Here is a 17508-nt window from a genome sequence, read left to right on the forward strand (position 1 = left end):
GATAAATGGTGATGGAAGGAGACTTGACTTGGGGTGTTGAATGCATAATACAGTATACAGATGATGTAGTATAGGACTGCACACCTGAAACCTATATGATTTTATTAACAAAATACAGAGGCCCGGTGCACAAAAATTCGTGCAAGAGTAGGCCTTCCTTCCCCCGGCTGCCGGCAATGGCTTCCCTCTGGCACCCGGGACCCGGGCTGCTTTCCTCGAGCCACCCGCAGGCACCCAGGGTCTGAGCTGGCTTCCCTCTGGCCCCGGCTTTGTTAGGAAGGACATCCAGAATGACGTCCGGAAGGACGTCCGTTCTAATTAGCATGTTACCCTTTTATTATTATAGATGTCACCAAAAAAAATGCTTTTTGATAAAAATATAAAAGTAAAAAAAGAAAAATCACACACACACACACACACACACACACACACAACAAACTTTGGAGGATGCCTATGATATTATGGAAAAGTAGGATACAAAATTGTATAATTCCAAATGTGTTAAAAATCAGTGTGATTGAGTAAAAAGAGACTTCTCAGCCTGCCCTCCCACCACCCCACACCCAGTCCTACTTGCCTTCCAAGCAATTCAAGCAATATGCTTTTCGGTCAAGTTTAAAAAAAAATCATGGTGTTACAACAATGTTGATTTTTATTTGTGCTTTCACAATCCACGTCCTCCTTATTTTGCAGACCCTACCCTTAACTAAGCAGTCTCTAAATCATAGAGATTTTGTCTCGGAAATGTAGGATCAGTCTTCCTTTTTCACTTACCCACTAGATATAACTTATAAATACTGGCCAGTTTGTTTACTATGTAATTTCCTGTGACATAAAGTCCGGGCTCCTTGGCTGACATTTCTACAGTAGGACCTTACATTACCTTTCCAGCCTCATTTCTGCCTAATCCTTTATACTCACATTAGAGGCCTGGTGCACAAATTTGTGCACAGGTGGGGTCCGGCGGGCCTGCCCCATGGGGGCCAATCAGGGCCAGGCCAGGGGAGGAGGGGCCGTGGGCGGTGGGCCAGCCGTCCCTGTCCCCGATCGGGGTGTGGGGGGGCCGATCGAGGGCCGGGCCAGGAGGGGCCGTGGGAGGTTGGGGGTGGGGGGCTATTGGGGCCCCAATCGGGCAGTTGGCAGCGCACATTACAGCGACCGGTCATTCTGGTTGTTCTAGTCAGTTGGCTCTTATATACTATATAGGCAGTTTAGCTCTGTGGTCGGCAAACTGCGGCTCTTTGGCCCCTTGAATGTGGCTCTTCCACAAAATACCATGGCCTGGGCAAGTCTAGAAGAAGTTAAAGTTTAAAATATTTGGCTCTCAAAAGAAATTTCAATCGCTGTACTGTTGATGTTTGGCTCTGTTGACTAATGAGTTTGCTGACCACTGGTTTAGCTGGACCACACTTCTGTGTATCTCTCACATACTCATACTGTCTCTTTTGGAATACTCTCCCTGGACATCAACATCTGTAACAATGAGCATCCTTTAACTCATCCCGTAAGAACACCTAATCCATGTAGTTCAGGCTCTGTGTTAAATATTTCACAGACACTGCTTGGTCCCACATCGCCACAGGTGTAAATTCTTCCTCTGAAGTCCACAGCACTCGGTAACCGCCTTGGTATTTATGCTTTGTTTCAGATTTGTGTGTTTTATCAACTCTAGTAGATTATACGCTCCAAGAGGGTAGAAAGTGATTGTTATACATCTCTGTATCATTAGCAACACAGTAGGCATTCAATAAACAGTTGTTTTATTGAATAAGCTGTGGCTGTCTGGAAGACAAAAAAACAAACAAACACACTTTAAACTCAACTAAGGGTCTCTCCATTTTTCATTACTGGCTCTATTCCAATTTGACAGGGGTGTTCCCTTATTAGTGCTGTGCTCTCAAAGCTAGAGCTGGCACACAGTAGGCCCTCAGTAATAATCCCAACTGCAAGGCTGTACGAAATTGCATAATGAATAATGCAAAGAAACAAGGGCTCCTTAATGGATGGCGTAAGCCAGCACCAGGGTCAGACCGTCATTTCCCAGTTTGGACCTGTCATGCTCTAGGCCAGGTGTGCTTAACCAACCTCTTTTGGCTTATTAACATTTAAAATAATCTGTGCAGATCCCTGGGGCCTCTCAATTCTTTTATGACCCAACCCCACAGCTGTGAAAGGAAGGAGTCTGCAGAGCCTCCGAGGCTGAAGATTGGCACAGTCTGAGCCTGAAGCCCCCCCAGTGCCACGAAGCACTGATGCCTTGGCCGGCGCGTGTGGCCCAGCAGTTGGGTCTCCACCCAGGAACCCAGAGGTCGCAGGTTCAACCCCTGGTCACAGCACCTGCCGGGGTGCAGGCTCCATCCCCGGGAGGGAGTGTGCAGGTGGCGGACAAAGGATGCTGTTCCTCTCTTGTGCACGTTTCTCTCTCTCTATCCTTTTCCCTTTCTCTAAAAAATGCATAAAAAATATTTTTTAAAAAAGCACTGATGCCTTGCTGATCTTAAATTCGTCCACAGTGCGCTGCACAGCGGTTTCAGGGCCACTTGTCGCCTTCGCTTTTCAGAACCCGGTGCAGTCGGTTACGGGAAACACCACGTGAAATGCAGCCCCGAGAATCCGCAGCATCGACCGTTAACGTCCCAAACCGCTTCAGCTGTCACAGGAAGCGGACGAGGCCCACAGTGGAAGGTGCACAAGGGCGGCTGGGGCTGGGGGTGGGGGTGGGGGTGGGGGTGGGGGTGGGAGGGTGCGGCATTTTCGGGCCCCGGGCCCCACCCTCCTAAGGGGCATCCGTTCTCGGACCCCAGGGACCAAGGCAGGACCCCGCGCGCGGCCAAGGGCTGCTTCCCGTCGCGACACGCCAGGGCGCACCGCACACTGCCCGGCTGGGTTTCAGCGCCAGGAAGCGGCGCCCGAGCCACCGCCCAGCCCGCCCCGACCCCCGAACCCCGAACCCCGGGCTGCAGCCGCGGAGGCAGCCCGCACCCGCCCGGGGACCCGGTGGGCCAGCCGGGGAGCAGGAGGCGGGGCTGCGTAGCCACACCCCGCCCGCCCCTGCGCGCCGCTGATTGGTGGAGGCGGTGGACCGGAAGTAGGGGCGGGCCCGCGCGCGGCCCAGTCCCGGCCGGTGGGCGTGTCCCGGGGGCGGGGGCGGTGCGCGCGCGCTCCCGTCGGGGGACCGGAAGGGAGGCGGGGCCGCGGCGGCGCGCGGCGCAGGCGGCGCGGATCGCTGGCAGCCGGTCCGCCACCGGAACGGGGTCCCGGCGGGGCGTGCGGAACGGGGCTCGGGGCACACGGCCGCCGCGATGAACACGGTGCTGTCGCGGGCGAACTCGCTGTTCGCCTTCTCGCTGAGCGTGATGGCGGCGCTCACCTTCGGCTGCTTCATCACCACCGCCTTCAAGGACCGCAGCGTGCCGGTGCGGCTGCACGTCTCGCGGATCATGCTGTGAGTGCGGCCGGGCGGCCGGGGCGGGCGGCGGGGCCCGGGCTGGCGGCCCGCTGCCCCCAGGGCCCGGTGCGGGGCCCCTCGCAGGCTCCCCCCGCCCCCCGCCCCCCGCCGCCGCGGTTCCCGGGCTCGCTCTTAAATTGGGGTTTGAGCGCTGCCCGGTCGGCCCGCGGCTTCCTTCCTTCCTGCGCCTCACTTCCCGCCGCCGGCCAATGGGCGAGCTACACACCAGCGGGCGCCCGGCCCGCCCTCCCGGCCCCCGGCCCCCGCCCTCCCGGCCCCCGGCTGGGTCCCCGCGCCCCCGGCCCGCCCTCCCGGCCCCCGGCTGGGTCCCCGCACCCCCGGCCCCCGGCTGGGTCCCCTCCCCGGCCCCCGGTCCCTGCGCCCCCGGCCCGCCCTCCCGGCCCCCGGCTGGGTCCCCGCGCCCCCGGCCCGCCCTCCCGGCCCCCGGCCCCCGGCTGGGTCCCCCTCGCCCCGCCCGCTGGGCTGGGTCCCCTCCCCGGCTGGGTCCCCGCGCCCCGGCCCCCGCCCTCCCGGCCCCCGGCTGGGTCCCCCTCGCCCCGCCCGCTCGGCTGGGTCCCTGGTCCCCGGCTGGGTCCCCGCGCCCCCGGCTCGCCCTCCCGGTTCCCGGCTCCCGGCTGGGTCCCCCGCGTCCCGCCCGCCCGGCTGGGTCCCTGGTCCCTGGTCCCGGTCCCCGGGTGGGTTGCCGTGCGGCCGTGGACCCCGAGTGCCGGTGGGCACTCCTCCCATGGTGCCCGCCTCCCCCCGGGCGGTCCGCTCCCGGCTGCCGGGAAGGTGGGAGGAAGCTCGGCGGCGGAGGGAAGGGGCCCTCGGAGCGCCCCGGGCGGCGTGGGTTTGTTTTGTGGGAACCAGCCGCCGGATCGGCCTGCGAAAAGGCCAGAAATAGACTCGGAATGACGTGGGCATTTGGCCTGGCCGTGCCTTTTTACTCCCGGGCGCTCGGATTGTAGAATTTAGTTTCCTCTCCTGGCCGTCTTCTCTATTCCATCTCCTAACAAGTTTTTCTTAGTTTTCGTTATTTGTCAGAATCTCCAACAAGCGGGTCATCGAAGAACTACCGCCCGCCCCGCATTTTTGTTTTGTTTTTTTATTTCTTTGCCGAGGTGATGTTTGTTAGATACTGTGTTTTAGGTTCCAAACTCAGATCTTGGGTGGACATGACCTCTGCCCCCGCCAACTTGGGGTGGGGGCGGCGAGGGGTGTGGGGGTGCACAGCAAACACGGGACAGCTGTGGGCTTTCGTTGATGTTGAGCCAGAGTCTTACAGTTCGGGGCCTTAGTTCCCTTCTGTCCACAGTGGGGGTACCACCCAACACCTGCACACGGAGATCATTGTGAAAAATAGACCCTCAGTCAGCACACCTCCCCTTAGGCCGGGCAGCTTCCTCCCGCCTTCTACCACATGGCTTGACCTCATGTGTCCACACTTTCCTTTGAGCCATCTTCCTCTCCCCGTGGGTTTTGTTAGGGGTTCTCCAGAGGTACATGGAAACAGGTGAAGATGGGCTTTTATATTGAACTAGAGGTCCGGTGCATGAAATTCGTGCACAGGGGAGGGGGGTTCCCCTCAGCCCAGCCTGTACCCTCTCCAATCTGGGACCCCTCGGGAGATGTCCGACTGCCGGTTTAGGCCCCATCTAAACCGGCAGTCGGACATCCCTCTCACAATCCGGGACTGCTGGCTCCTAACTGCTCTCCCCCCCCCCCCCCCCCCGCCAGCCTGATCACCCCTAACCGCCTCTGCCTGCCGGCCTCCCGGCCCCCGGCCCCCGGCCCCGGCTGGGTCCCTGCACCCCCGGCCCGCCCTCCCGCACCCCGGTTCCTGGCTGGGTCCCTTCCCCGGCCCGCCCTCCTGGCCCCCTAACTGCCCAACCTGCCGGCCTGGTTGCCCCCAACTGCCCCCTCTCCTCGGTCGCCCCCAACTACCCCCTCCCCCACTGGCCTAGTCGCCCCTCTCTGCCCCCCTTTGCTGGCCTGGTTGCCCATCACTGCCACCCCTGCTGGCCTGATCACCCCTAACTGCCCAACCTGCTGGCCTGGTCGCCCCCAACTGCCCCTCACACCCCCACCAGCCTGGTCCCCCCTCACTGCCCCCCTCTGCTGGCCTGATCGCCCCTCACTGCTCCCCCTGCCCGCCTGGTTGCCCCACGCAGCCTGCTGTTCGGTCGTTACTGTGAGGGAGTTGTGACCAATTTGCATACTACCCTTTTATTAGTTGATCCCGATACTCACTTGTTTCTTTATGGAATTGCTGTTTCCCCTGTGCACACAACTGTATCCCTAGGAATGATGTGCGTTTTTGTATGTTGACATGTCCAAATGATGGTAAAGCTTTTCTCTTTACTTCTAGGAAAAATGTAGAAGACTTCACGGGACCTAGAGAAAAAAGTGACCTGGGGTTCATTAACTTCGACATAACGGCAGATATCCTTTGAGAAAGGGTTCATTGCCTTTTCTATAGTGCTATAATGATATGCTTGTTGTTTAGTGATTTGGGGACAGTGTGACTATCAACCAAACCTTGGAAATTTCTAGGCCTTTGTTTTCATCAGTAAAATCGTGTTAATTCCTCCTCGTTCATACCTGGAGGAAATTTATTTGTAAGTTCAGGGGTTACTGTGTGAAGATACTCTAAATTCTTCGCAGGAACATTAAGTAAATTGAGAGCTTTAAGAGACTGTGAATCTGTATTTCGGAAGGAGAATGAGATCATTTGGATTAAAGAAGGAAGAATGTTGCCAGTGCTCATCCTACCTAGATGAATATTTCTTGTGCAATCCCAAAGTCTATCTTCCTATTTTATGATAGAAACATAGGTTAAAAAGTGACGTGCATCTGTTATGGGTTGGAAGGTCATTGTCAAAATGAATGTTGGTGAGTCATATTAGCATGTTGCCATCATAGTTTTTTTATAAGTATTTTCATAACAAGAGTCAGAGAAATCGTAACAGTTGAAAGAGTTACTTTAAAATGGGGACGATTTAAATATTTCCTCTTTATCTTGAGTTCCCACCTTTGACAACTCTTGGCCAGCTTATCTTCTGTTAGGGTCTTGGAGGAATGTTTGAGCGTTGTTCTCTGCCATGGCCGATCTCGCTGCCTATTTAAAACCTCAGGGTTAAAGCTGGGTGTGGAGCTTGAACGGTCAGAGCTGTGTAGAGCGGCTGTCTGGACAGCTGAAGCAGCTGCAGGTCGTGGGCCTCAGAGGCTCACCTGATGGGTCTGCTTCCATGGTGGTTTTTTTTTTTTTTTTTTCTTTTTAAGTGTTTTTTTACCAAGTTTAGAAAGAGAGGAAGGGAGAGGGAGAGAGAAATATCAATGTGAGAAAGCAACGGGATGAGACCCCCAACCTGGGTTTGTGCCCTGACTGGGAATTGAACTGGTGACCATTTAGTGCATGGGTGTCGCTCAACCAACTGAGCTGCTCCAGCCAGGGCCCCATGGCATTAGTTTTAACTGGGATTTTTAGAAATAAATTATTGGGTTTAGAAGCAGACTAGAAATTAGCTATATATACATAGGCCTTTTTGAGGAATTAGAGTACACCGTGAGAAAAGTGCAGTATATGCTACACTGCCTGCTTTTAAGTGTTCACATCGTTTAAGAACATCTCTGGAAAGAGGCAGTTTGGTTCGAGTGTGAAAGTAGTAACTGTGTCTGGACCAGGGATTTTGAACCTTCTCATCTCATGGCACACAAACAAATTACTAAAATCCTGCAGCACACCAAAAAGTATATTTTTTGCTGATCTGACAAAAAAAATAGGCATAATTTTCATTGCTTTACCAAAATAATAATAATAATAATAATAATAATCACCTACCCCTTTTTGCTCCAAAATGACTTAAAAAAAATTAGGTGCCTATACTTACTAGCTGTATTGGTTAATAATGTGGATTTTGTAATCAAAGAAAACACGATAATTTCAAGAGAAACATCAAAAGTGCTTTATTCAAAGTAATGTCCATCGCTAGCTACACATGCCCCCATCTTTCAGGTAATTTGTGGATACCGTCCCAATAGAACTTTTCTTGTTTTGAGGCAAACCATTCAGAGACCCAATTCTCCATATGTTTTGAAGTGCTGCTCAGAAAGTGCATGTGCCATCGATCAGAACAAGTGGTAATCTGAAGGAGCAAGGTCTGGTGAATACGGCGGGTGGGTTCATACTTCCCAGGCAAGATCTTTTAACGTGTCTTTAACTGGTTTTGAAGTGTGTGATGGTGCGTCATCATGAAGCAAAGTTACTTTGCCGTGTCTTCTTACTTTGCCGTTTCACGATCAAAGTGTGGTTCAGATTGATTATTTGTTGTCGGTAGCGATCAGTATTAACGGTTTCACCTGGTTTTAGAAGCTCATAATACACCACACCTTCCTGATCCCACCAGACGCAGAGCATTGTCTTCTTTCTGAAGCGATTTGGCCTTGCAGTCGATGTTGATGGTTGACCTGGATCAACCCGTGATTTTGTGCGTTTGGGATTCTCAAAATAACTCCACTTTTCATCGCCAGTCACAATTCGATGCAAAAAAATACTTTCTTTCATGCCGCTGAAGCAACATTTTACTGATGACTTTTCGGTTTTCCATTTGTCTTTCATTCAGTTGATGTGGCACTCATTTTCCTTCCTTTAAAATCTTTCCCATTGCTTGTAAATGATCAGAAATTGTTTGCTGAGCAACGTTTAAGCTTTCTGCAAGTTGTTTTTGAGTTTGACATGCATCTTCATCCAATAATGCTTGTAATTGTTGGTCTTCAAACTTTTTTGGTTGACCTGGATGTTTTTTGTCTTTCACATCGAAATCATCACTTTTAAAACATTTAAACCAGCGTTCACAAGTATCTTGGAGATGGAGCATGTTCACCATAAGCTTCTCAAAGTATTCAGCAGCTCTTTTCTTCAAAATAAAGTAATGAATTAAAACTTCCTGCAAATGCTCTTTTTGGGCACAAAATTCAACATTTTTAAGCGTAAAAATATCTATGATGTTAACATCTTCAGAAAATTTGGCATATGAAGTTTTGAAGCTTGTTAATACAACAAAATAGCAGACATATCAAATCGCATATATATCAACATATGTGTAACTCCATCTAGTGAAAAAAATCCGGTACATCTAGTATACTAGTATATAAGGATTTCTGGTACCAAGAATTAACCAATCAGACGCATCCTTATTATGCAACATGACCAGTAAGATGCAGCTATTATATGACTTACATGTTTATGGTTCAGGACAGGGCATTCATACCAGCCAGTCTAAGGCAGTGGTTCTCAACCTTCCTAATGCCACGACCCTTTAATACAGCTCCTCATGTTGTGGTGACCCCCAACCATAAAATTATTTTCGTTGCTACTTCATAACTGTAATTTTGCTACTGTTATGAATCGTAATGTAAATATCTGTGTTTTCCGATGGTCCTAGGCGACCCTGCTAGCGGTTCTCAACCTGTGGGTCTTGACATGAGGAGCTGTATTAAAGGGTCGCGACATTAGGAAGGTTGAGAACCACTGGTCAAGGGAAAAGAGGTCAGTGCCCTGACTCAATTGTCAGGTATCGCATGATCTCACTTCTATGAGGAATAGCAGCAGAGGCATGGATACATGGAACATATGTCAGAGGGGAGGGGAGCTGAATGAAAGAAGGTGAAGAGGTTAAGTAAAAAAACCACACAAATACATATAATTATCGAATAGACAAAGACTGCAGTGAGGAGATAGCCAGAGGGAAAGGGTGCCAGGGGGTAGGTGGAGGGTCGCTATCCTAGACTTCCCCTTTCTAACATCGTGACCCTAAACTAGTGCACACACATGAGTGTGCTGCTCTCAGTAGGTAAACACATATGTGACATAACATTTAATCAGATCCACACATGAACTCGGCCCATTTCTTAGTCTTATGATTAATCCTGGTCTTTTTCACTCTAGTAAACTAGGAAACCAAGTTGCTGACACTGCATATTCTACCAAAGCATTTCATGGATGAGATGTTTGCTCCCTACTGACATGTGTCCAAACCGACATACACAATTTATTGTACTTGATTTAATTACTTGCGTGTCGTTGATGTTTGCATGTCATTACATTTAAATTGGGATGATTGGTTATACATTGGCACTGTAGTGGAATCATGTGCTTGAAAAATGAAATCCTCTTCTCTCATATATTTTCATTGAATTAGTGGCTCAGTATGTTTCTCGTCCACTTTTTCTCTACTTTGGTGTTAGTATTGCTGTGAGTACTTAAGCATAACTAAGATTGTTTTAAAGCTGTATGCTGCTCTATGATTTGTATATTCCTTAACTTGTTTACATCTAGAGAATATATTTGATTGGAATGTTAAGCAGTTGTTTCTTTATTTATCAGCAGAATATTCAACAAAAAATAATGTAAGTATATAAGTATTTTAGTAGATATGTAACATCTTATTTTTTATGAAAAATACAAATTTTGAGTATTCAAACTACCTGACCTGAGTAGTTTAGTGGAAATCACCAGCCCATGGCAGCCGCAGCTCTGAGGCGCTGTGGGCTTGGGGTGCATGGAGGGACTCCCTGGGGGCCTCAGAGAGCAGCTGCTGGTTCTCCTGGGACCCAGCAGCATTGCAGTGTTCCAGTCCGTTCACCTTCTTACTGACACTGGGTTGGTGTGGCCACTTCTCAGCTGCCTTACGTGCCATTTCCGGAAACCGCAAATCTATTTGTATGTTCCTCAATTTAAACTGAAAAGGGAAAGAAGTTACACTTGAATCATACTGTACGTGGACTGACAATAACACTCAGTCCCCAAATCGGGGTTGGCTGCGTGCTTCCTAAAACATGTGTGAACTCATACTCTGGAGGTGGCGAGGAATTCTGGAGGGCAGGAGGTTGACCGGCTCTCTGGGTACACTCATTCATTCATTGACACTCGGCATTGTGCAAAGTGGAGTGGGTTGTGTTGTCCAGTTTTAAAGAAACGAATCCTCACATGATGGAAAGATGGCTTACAAAGATCCCTGCAAAGCTATCAGGGGTGACGAGAATGCCCGTGGCCCACGCACATGCCACAGGAGCCTGGCACAGCCGCCGTGTCGGGTCCTCTGAGCTGCTCAGCCACTTTACTTAACGGATGAAAAACAGAGAGCCTGGATCTAGTGAGAAGCTGTTGGAAGGCACACTCACCCCGATGGTGCTGTGATTGAGGGGAACAGCAAGTGTATGAGGACCGGGATTTGTAAAGGAAGGTGCATACTCAGGGGCTTCTGTTCAAAATATTTGTGATCGGAAACCCATGGAGGCCACTCGCAGTGATACCTTCAGGAAGGATGCTGCTGAACTTTGAGCATATTAGGAAATGGAGAGGGCATTGCACCCAGCTGCAGGATTTTTTAAAAATATGTTTTTATTGATTTTAGAGAGAGGAATGCGGGGAGAGAGAGAAACATTGATGTAAGTTAGAACCACTGATTGGCTGCCTCCGGCATGCCCCCTACTGGGAAGGGAATGGTGGGTGACCTTTTGGTGCGCAGGATGATTCCCAACCCACTGAGCAACCCAGGCCAGGGCCAGCTGTAGGATTCTTTGAGCTGAAATATTCTCTCTGGACAGCTATAATTAGAAAGATACACACCAAGACATTTGAATCAATAATTTGTGATCTGTGCTTATAACTCTGGTTACCCAGACATGTAATAAAAATCTGTAAAGATAATTATATTTGAAGCATTTCTGAGGTTATTTTATAACCCAACTAAATATTTATATATATAAAAATACATGGTTTGAGCTGTTTTGATAGTGTATGAAGCCATACCTATGCAATTAATAAATACCTGTCTTGAGAGTTTTTCTTTGTTTTGGAGTTGTATGGGATCCAATTTGAGTATTTAAGGTAATCTTTTTTAATCATATATTAGAGTTTATCAGATTTTGTCATTAGAAGTTATTAAACTATTACATTAAAATATATTAAAACAGTTAATTTATGATAGAAGTTTTTTAGTTCAGTCTGATTTCAAGCTTTTGTTGTAGCTAGAGTAAGGGTTGAGGTATTAATACAGAACGTTACTAAAACAGAGGTCTTAGGTTCTAAAGTATAATGTAAATGATTCTGATAAGTGAATTAAAGCACAAATGTGAAGTATGTAGAATTAAAATGAACTGCTATGTGGCTGTTACCTAAGTACCCTTATGTTTGCTATATCTGCATAGACTGAGGTAGTTTGTAGTTAGAAAGGAATTTACTTCTGTATTTCATTTGAGGTGTATTCATTTTCAAGAGATGACAAATTAACCAGCTTTTTCTATTGATGAGTTTTTTAGTTCAATGTCATTTTCAGCACTTCAGTCGATCAATTGTACAGCATATTATTTGGAGCATATCTTTTATACCAGATATTTTGTTAGGCCTGGGAGTGAGGTGCTCACTGCCCTTGAGAGTCAACGAAGTGTTAAAACAGGAAAGGCTGTTGAGGATGAGAGTAGCAACTGCAAACACATACTATTCAAGTCTCAGCAAATCATCCAAATAAACAGGCCTTTTCTTGGTGACAGATGCACCTAAGTTATATTCAGAGTCTGGTTTCCCCAGCATGACTAGTGAGTTAATACAGCGTGGAATGTGGCAGGTTGTTGCTTCAGTGAATGAATGAATACACATAGAAAGTCACTTCTCTCTGGCATGCGCTTGACTCTGTCCCTCCATTGTGATGTTCCTGTTTAGTCTTAGAAAGAGACTTAGGGTGGTGATTTGAGCCCTCTTTTAGGAATAACTAGTCTACATTCTTGTTAGTTGGACATCGCATGCTCAGCAATTGGCCTCACAAGCAGGGGTCTTCAAACTTTTTAAACAGGGGGCCAGTTCACTGTCCCTCAGACCGTTGGAGGGCCGGACTATAGTTTAAAAAAAAACTATGAACAAATTCCTATGCACACTGCACATATCTTATTTTGAAGTAAAAAAACAAAACGGCAAAAACACCCGCATGTGGCCCGTGGGCCGTAGTTTGAGGATGCTTGAGTGAGTGGTAGTTTAGTGAGAACACAGTTCTTGGGACTTGGTAGTGATCACAAATGTGCTTTTACTCCATTTCATGCTCCTGATTTGCCTAACAATTTGTTTATGATATGTCAGAATAGTGGCTTGAAAGGTTGTCTGACTTGTAGAATTTTGCTATAATAAAGCAATGATGTGCCTGTGTTTTACTTTAAAGGAAAAATATTAAAGGCTTTATTTCTTTAGTGATACTTGGCAATTGAAAACGCTTGGCAATACGTAGGTGGGCAGGAGGTGGCCTGGCAGCAGTGACAGCCTGTGCAGGCTCACACTGGGCTGGAGGGTTGGGCTCACTGGTAATGAACTAGTTGCTTACCAATACTTTTAATTTGAATTAACAGAGATGCTATTTCTGCTGAGTTAATTTAATTATTTTCGTTTTCTTGTAGGCTCTGAACCAGGTTGTCCTTTGGGACAAGATTGTTCTGAGAGGTGATAATCCGAAGCTGCTGTTGAAAGATATGAAAACAAAATATTTTTTCTTTGACGATGGAAATGGTCTCAAGTGAGCAATTCTTTGTCATTTTTTATTTTTTTTTACATTTAATGAAATGTGAAGGGGAGAGAAAGATGTATTTTTAAAGAAAAATATTAGAGGGTAAAAAAGAGGAAGATTGGGAGAGAAGTGAAGTATTTATATGGATCTGATCTGGAAGATGGTGTGGAAACACTGCGCAAAACTGATCTAAGATCGGGGCTCAGTGTGGACTGTCAGCCCCAGGCCGAGGCCTCTGCTCCGGGTGCACAGGGCCCAGGTCCGAGGCCTCTGCTCCGGGTGCACAGGGCCCAGCATTCAGGTCCGAGGCCTCTGCTCCGGGTGCACAGGGCCCGGCGCCCAGGTCTGAGGCCTCTGCTCCGGGTGCACAGGGCCCGGCGCCCAGGTCCGAGGCCTCTGCTCCGGGTGCACAGGGCCCGGCGCCCAGGTCTGAGGCCTCTGCTCCGGGTGCACAGGGCCCGGCGCCCAGGTCCCAGGCCTCTGCTCCGGGTGCACAGGGCCTGGTGCTCAGGTCTGAGGCCTCTGCTCCGGTGCACAGGGCCCTGCCTGTGGGTGTGGGCCTGCCCAGCACAGGCTCTGAGGACGGCAGAGGAACTTGCCAGGGAACTTGGGGAGGAAGTAGCACTGGCCCAGCTGGCACTGAGGTTTCTGGTGTTGGTCTCTTCGCTTCTCTGAAGCTCAGCTTCCTTCTTGCGCACAGGGAGGAACTGGAGCAGTGAGCTGGGTCGTGTCCCACTCCTCCACTCCAGCAGGCGTGCTCCCCTTTGCCGGCTACGTAGCCATAGAGTTGGGGCTCGCGCATTGCCCTCTGATTCCCCCAGATCTGGGCTCCTATTGTCTGTCGTCCTCACTTCGCCTTGGGCGGCTCTGGAACCCAGGGAGCCCGGCATTGCGGAGCCTCAGGACAGCTGGTGCCCCTGTTCCTGGGTTAAAGACCTGAAGACCTGTTTGTAGGCTAGGGCTCCCCTTGGGAGGGGCTGGTTATGAGCGAGCCTGTGGACGCCTCAGCGCTCTAATGACGTGTTCTCATGGGACTAGAAGTGTCTCTGCTGACGTCTGATCGCTGTGTCTTTGTAGGGGCAACAGGAACGTCACTCTGACCCTGTCCTGGAACGTCGTACCAAACGCTGGAATCCTACCTCTTGTGACGGGCTCAGGACACGTGTCTGTTCCATTTCCAGATACATATGAAATCATGAAGAGTTATTAAATTATTCTGAATCTGAACAGCATATTTTTATACTTACTGGATCCTCTCTCATTTATGTCCTCCCTTGCATCTTCATTTGTTTTTGGTTAACTTAATTTTTTTTTTTTTTTTGTATAAGAACTAACATCAAAGGTTTTATTTGAAGGGAAAGGTTAAAGTGCTACTTAAACTTAATTTTACAAAACAAAGAAAGGCCACCGGAGTGGGTATTAGAAGAGGAAGAAAGCGCACAGTAGGGTTTGTGAGTTTGTCTTTGACGAGTTCCCATTCTGAGTGGACGCTAAGGTGAGCAGGGAGGGCTGTGGAGCTCTGTCCTGGGCCTCTCGGTGTATGGTCACCCTGGCCGTGGTGAGGAGACCTCCTCTCTCTCAGGGGATGTCAGAGACTGGGAGCACTCACAGGCATTTGGAGAAGGTGGTTTACATACAAATTAGACCAAGTGATGAGATTTTGTTCCCTGTGTCTTGGGAAGGCCCATATGCTTGTTTTCCTTACAGCTGACTCGCACCTTTCTCCTCTTAAAGACTGAATACCTCCATCTGTGTGGTAAATCATTCTCACTCATTCTGCAGAGTCTCTTGTCAACCCAATGTGTGTCTTTCAGTGCTTTCTCTGGAACGTTCCACATGTTCTGTGAGTGTTTTAGCATTGCCGTTGAAGGTGGACATGTTTGCCTGGTCCCTCCGGGTGAAGTTTCTCTAGGGAGCATGCCTAGTGCACTGAGGGCTAATTATCTAAAACGTCTGTAGGTCCCCGTTTCAATAACCATTGGGGTGACACTCGGTGTGCTTTCCCATGTGCCGGCACGCGTGTGTTTTCCTGTCCGTTCTCTCCAGTAAGCTGAGGAGGTGAGCAGAGCAGTCAGCTCTTTGCAGATGGAGAAGCTGAGCCCCGAGGCTGACTGCATTTAGCTGTTAGAGCTCACAGGACGGGAGTTGGACCTTGACCTCAGATCTGGTTCTCTCCGCTTCCCTTTCCTCTTAAGACTGATCACAGTTCACATGTAACTTCCGAACGTGTTTTGTCCCCGCACACCCCTGTACCACTCCTAGAAGGGCTTTTCCATCCCCTGTGTTAAAAGTATAAGAATCCAAATGTATGAAAATGATGGAGAGATTAAACTCATGGCACCGCATGGTTGACTGGTCATACTGAGCGTGGCTTTCCCTGGGTCCTGGGTCCTGGGTCCTTACCGCAGTGACGGGCGGATGGTCACCGTCACCAGGGGCTTTCCGCAGCGCACACAGGTCTGTTCGGAGATGAAACAGATCGCGCCAGTCTGTGGAGCCAGGCCGACGACAGACACATGTGTAAGTCACGTGGGCCTGACCGCCAGGTTTACGCCCAGAGATGTGAGCGGGTGGTCAGTGCGCGGCCCCGGGGAGCGCGGCACTGCGGGCCCCAAGCGGGAGGCCGGGCCCGGTGTGGGCGCCCACCTCGCAGGGCGAACGCGTGGCTTTTAGTTGGCGCTTCACCGAGGGGCGCTGCTCAGGACGGGGCTGCTCCACGCGGGGCACAGAAGCCTCCATCCCAGGAGCGCCTTGTTGGGTGTGCACAGCTTTGTTAGTTTTCCGTGATTCTACGTTAAAAACGGTAAATTAGCCTGGTGTCGCTTTCAGGGAAGTCTCTCCAAGTCCCCGCAAAGACCCGCGTCTCCAAACGCACAGAACCCGGGCTGAGAGAGAGGTGAGAGCCCAGTGATTCTGGCGAAGGAGGAACTGCGAAGCCTAAGCAGTTGGGGCTGGACCGGTTCATGTTAACGGTGTTCGCCACCCGTCCCTCAGCCCAGCTGCCGCACAGCAGCCGCAGCGCCTGTTACCCCCAGGTGCTTACACTTGCTTTCTGCGTGCCTAAAGGGAAGAACAAACTTCAGACATCCTCAGGGTAACACAGTGAGTTATTGTGAGTCTGTTCTTGGAATTACTTACAGCCGCCCGGTGGGTCCGGCCGAGATGGGCTCTAAGGTGATAGTGAACTGTGTTCACTGTCCTAAAACCCAGGGCCTGAGGGTGCACAGGGCCCTGTGGGTCTGGGGGTGGGTCAGTGGAGGTGCTATTGTATAATACTTGGAGTGGGCGTGAGGGTTCACGGGGGAACCACAGGCTGTGAACGTGGGTGGCACTCGACCACCTGTCATTCCAGAAGCGCCCTGCCTTCAGCGGCCTGAGCATCCCCGTGGCAGCCGCGGGGAGAGGCCGTCTAGCGTGTTCGGGTGCGAGTCTGGAAATGGTTTCCTTCACAGGTGCAGGTGGATTAAAAGTTCCTGAAAACAGGATCTGTTTGAGGACTTTCTTAATTGCAATAAATAGCATTTTTCTAATGAAAATGGATTTTATGATTATAAGTATGCATTTTAAGAGGTTTTCCGATGTATGCTTTTTATGTGAAGCTGCTCAACTAAAAGGGATGCGATCAAGTCCGGTGAACTTAGGTTTGTCCTTTTGTGTGTGTGTGTGTGGGGGGTGAGTGGGTGTGTGTGGGGGGTGAGTGGTGTGTGTGGGGGGTGAGTAGGTGGGTGTGTGTGGATGGGTGGGTGAGAAGGTGGGTGTGTGGGGGGTGAGTAGGTGGGTGTGTGTGGATGGGTGGGTGAGAAGGTGGGTGTGTGGGGGGTGAGTAGGTGGGTGTGTGTGGATGGGTGGGTGAGTGGGTGTGGGGAGGGTGAGTAGGTGGGTGTGTGGATGGGTGGGGTGAGTGGGTGTGTGTGGGGGGGTGAGTAGGTGGGTGTGTGTGGATGGGTGGGTGAGTGGGTGTGGGGAGGGTGAGTAGGTGGGTGTGTGTGGATGGGTGTGTGGGGGGTGAGTAGGTGGGTGTGTGTGGATGGGTGTGTGGGGGGTGAGTAGGTGGGTGTGTGTGAATGGGTGTGTGGGGGGTGAGTAGGTGGGTGTGTGTGGATGGGTGTGTGGGGGGTGAGTAGGTGTGTGTGTGTGGATGGGTGTGTGGGGGTGAGTAGGGTGTTAGGGTGAGTGGGTGTGGGGAGGGTGAGTAGGTGGGGGTGTGTGGATGGGTGGGTGAGTGTGTGTGTGTGTGGGGGGTGAGTAGGTGGGGGTGTGTGGATGGGTGGGTGAGTGTGTGTGTGGGGTGAGTAGGTGGGGGTATGTGGATGGGTGGGGTGGGTGTGTGTGTGGGGTGAGTAGGTGGGGGTGTGTGGATGGGTGTGTGGGGGGTGAGTAGGTGTGTGTGTGTGGATGGGTGTGTGGGGGTGAGTAGGGTGTTAGGGTGAGTGTGTGTGGGGAGGGTGAGTAGGTGGGGGTGTGTGGATGGGTGGGTGAGTGGGTGTGTGGGGGGTGAGTAGGTGGGTG

The 17508-nt window shown here is 50.4% G+C and overlaps 1 protein-coding gene across 1 annotated transcript; it reads left to right on the forward strand.

Annotated features, from left to right (window-relative positions):
- Positions 1-3157: 3157 nt before the first annotated feature.
- Positions 3158-14231, forward strand: SPCS3 (signal peptidase complex subunit 3). The gene is made up of 5 exons (XM_079778451.1): positions 3158-3445; positions 5817-5890; positions 9780-9856; positions 12893-13008; positions 14077-14231. Exons 1-5 carry the CDS (start codon positions 3303-3305, stop codon positions 14207-14209), a joined length of 543 nt encoding a protein of 180 aa, XP_079634577.1. The 5' UTR covers positions 3158-3302; the 3' UTR covers positions 14210-14231.
- The last annotated feature ends 3277 nt before the right edge of the window (positions 14232-17508 follow it).

Source organism: Cnephaeus nilssonii, assembly GCF_951640355.1.
Source record: "Cnephaeus nilssonii genome assembly, chromosome: 8".
Taxonomy (NCBI): domain Eukaryota; kingdom Metazoa; phylum Chordata; class Mammalia; order Chiroptera; family Vespertilionidae; genus Cnephaeus; species Cnephaeus nilssonii.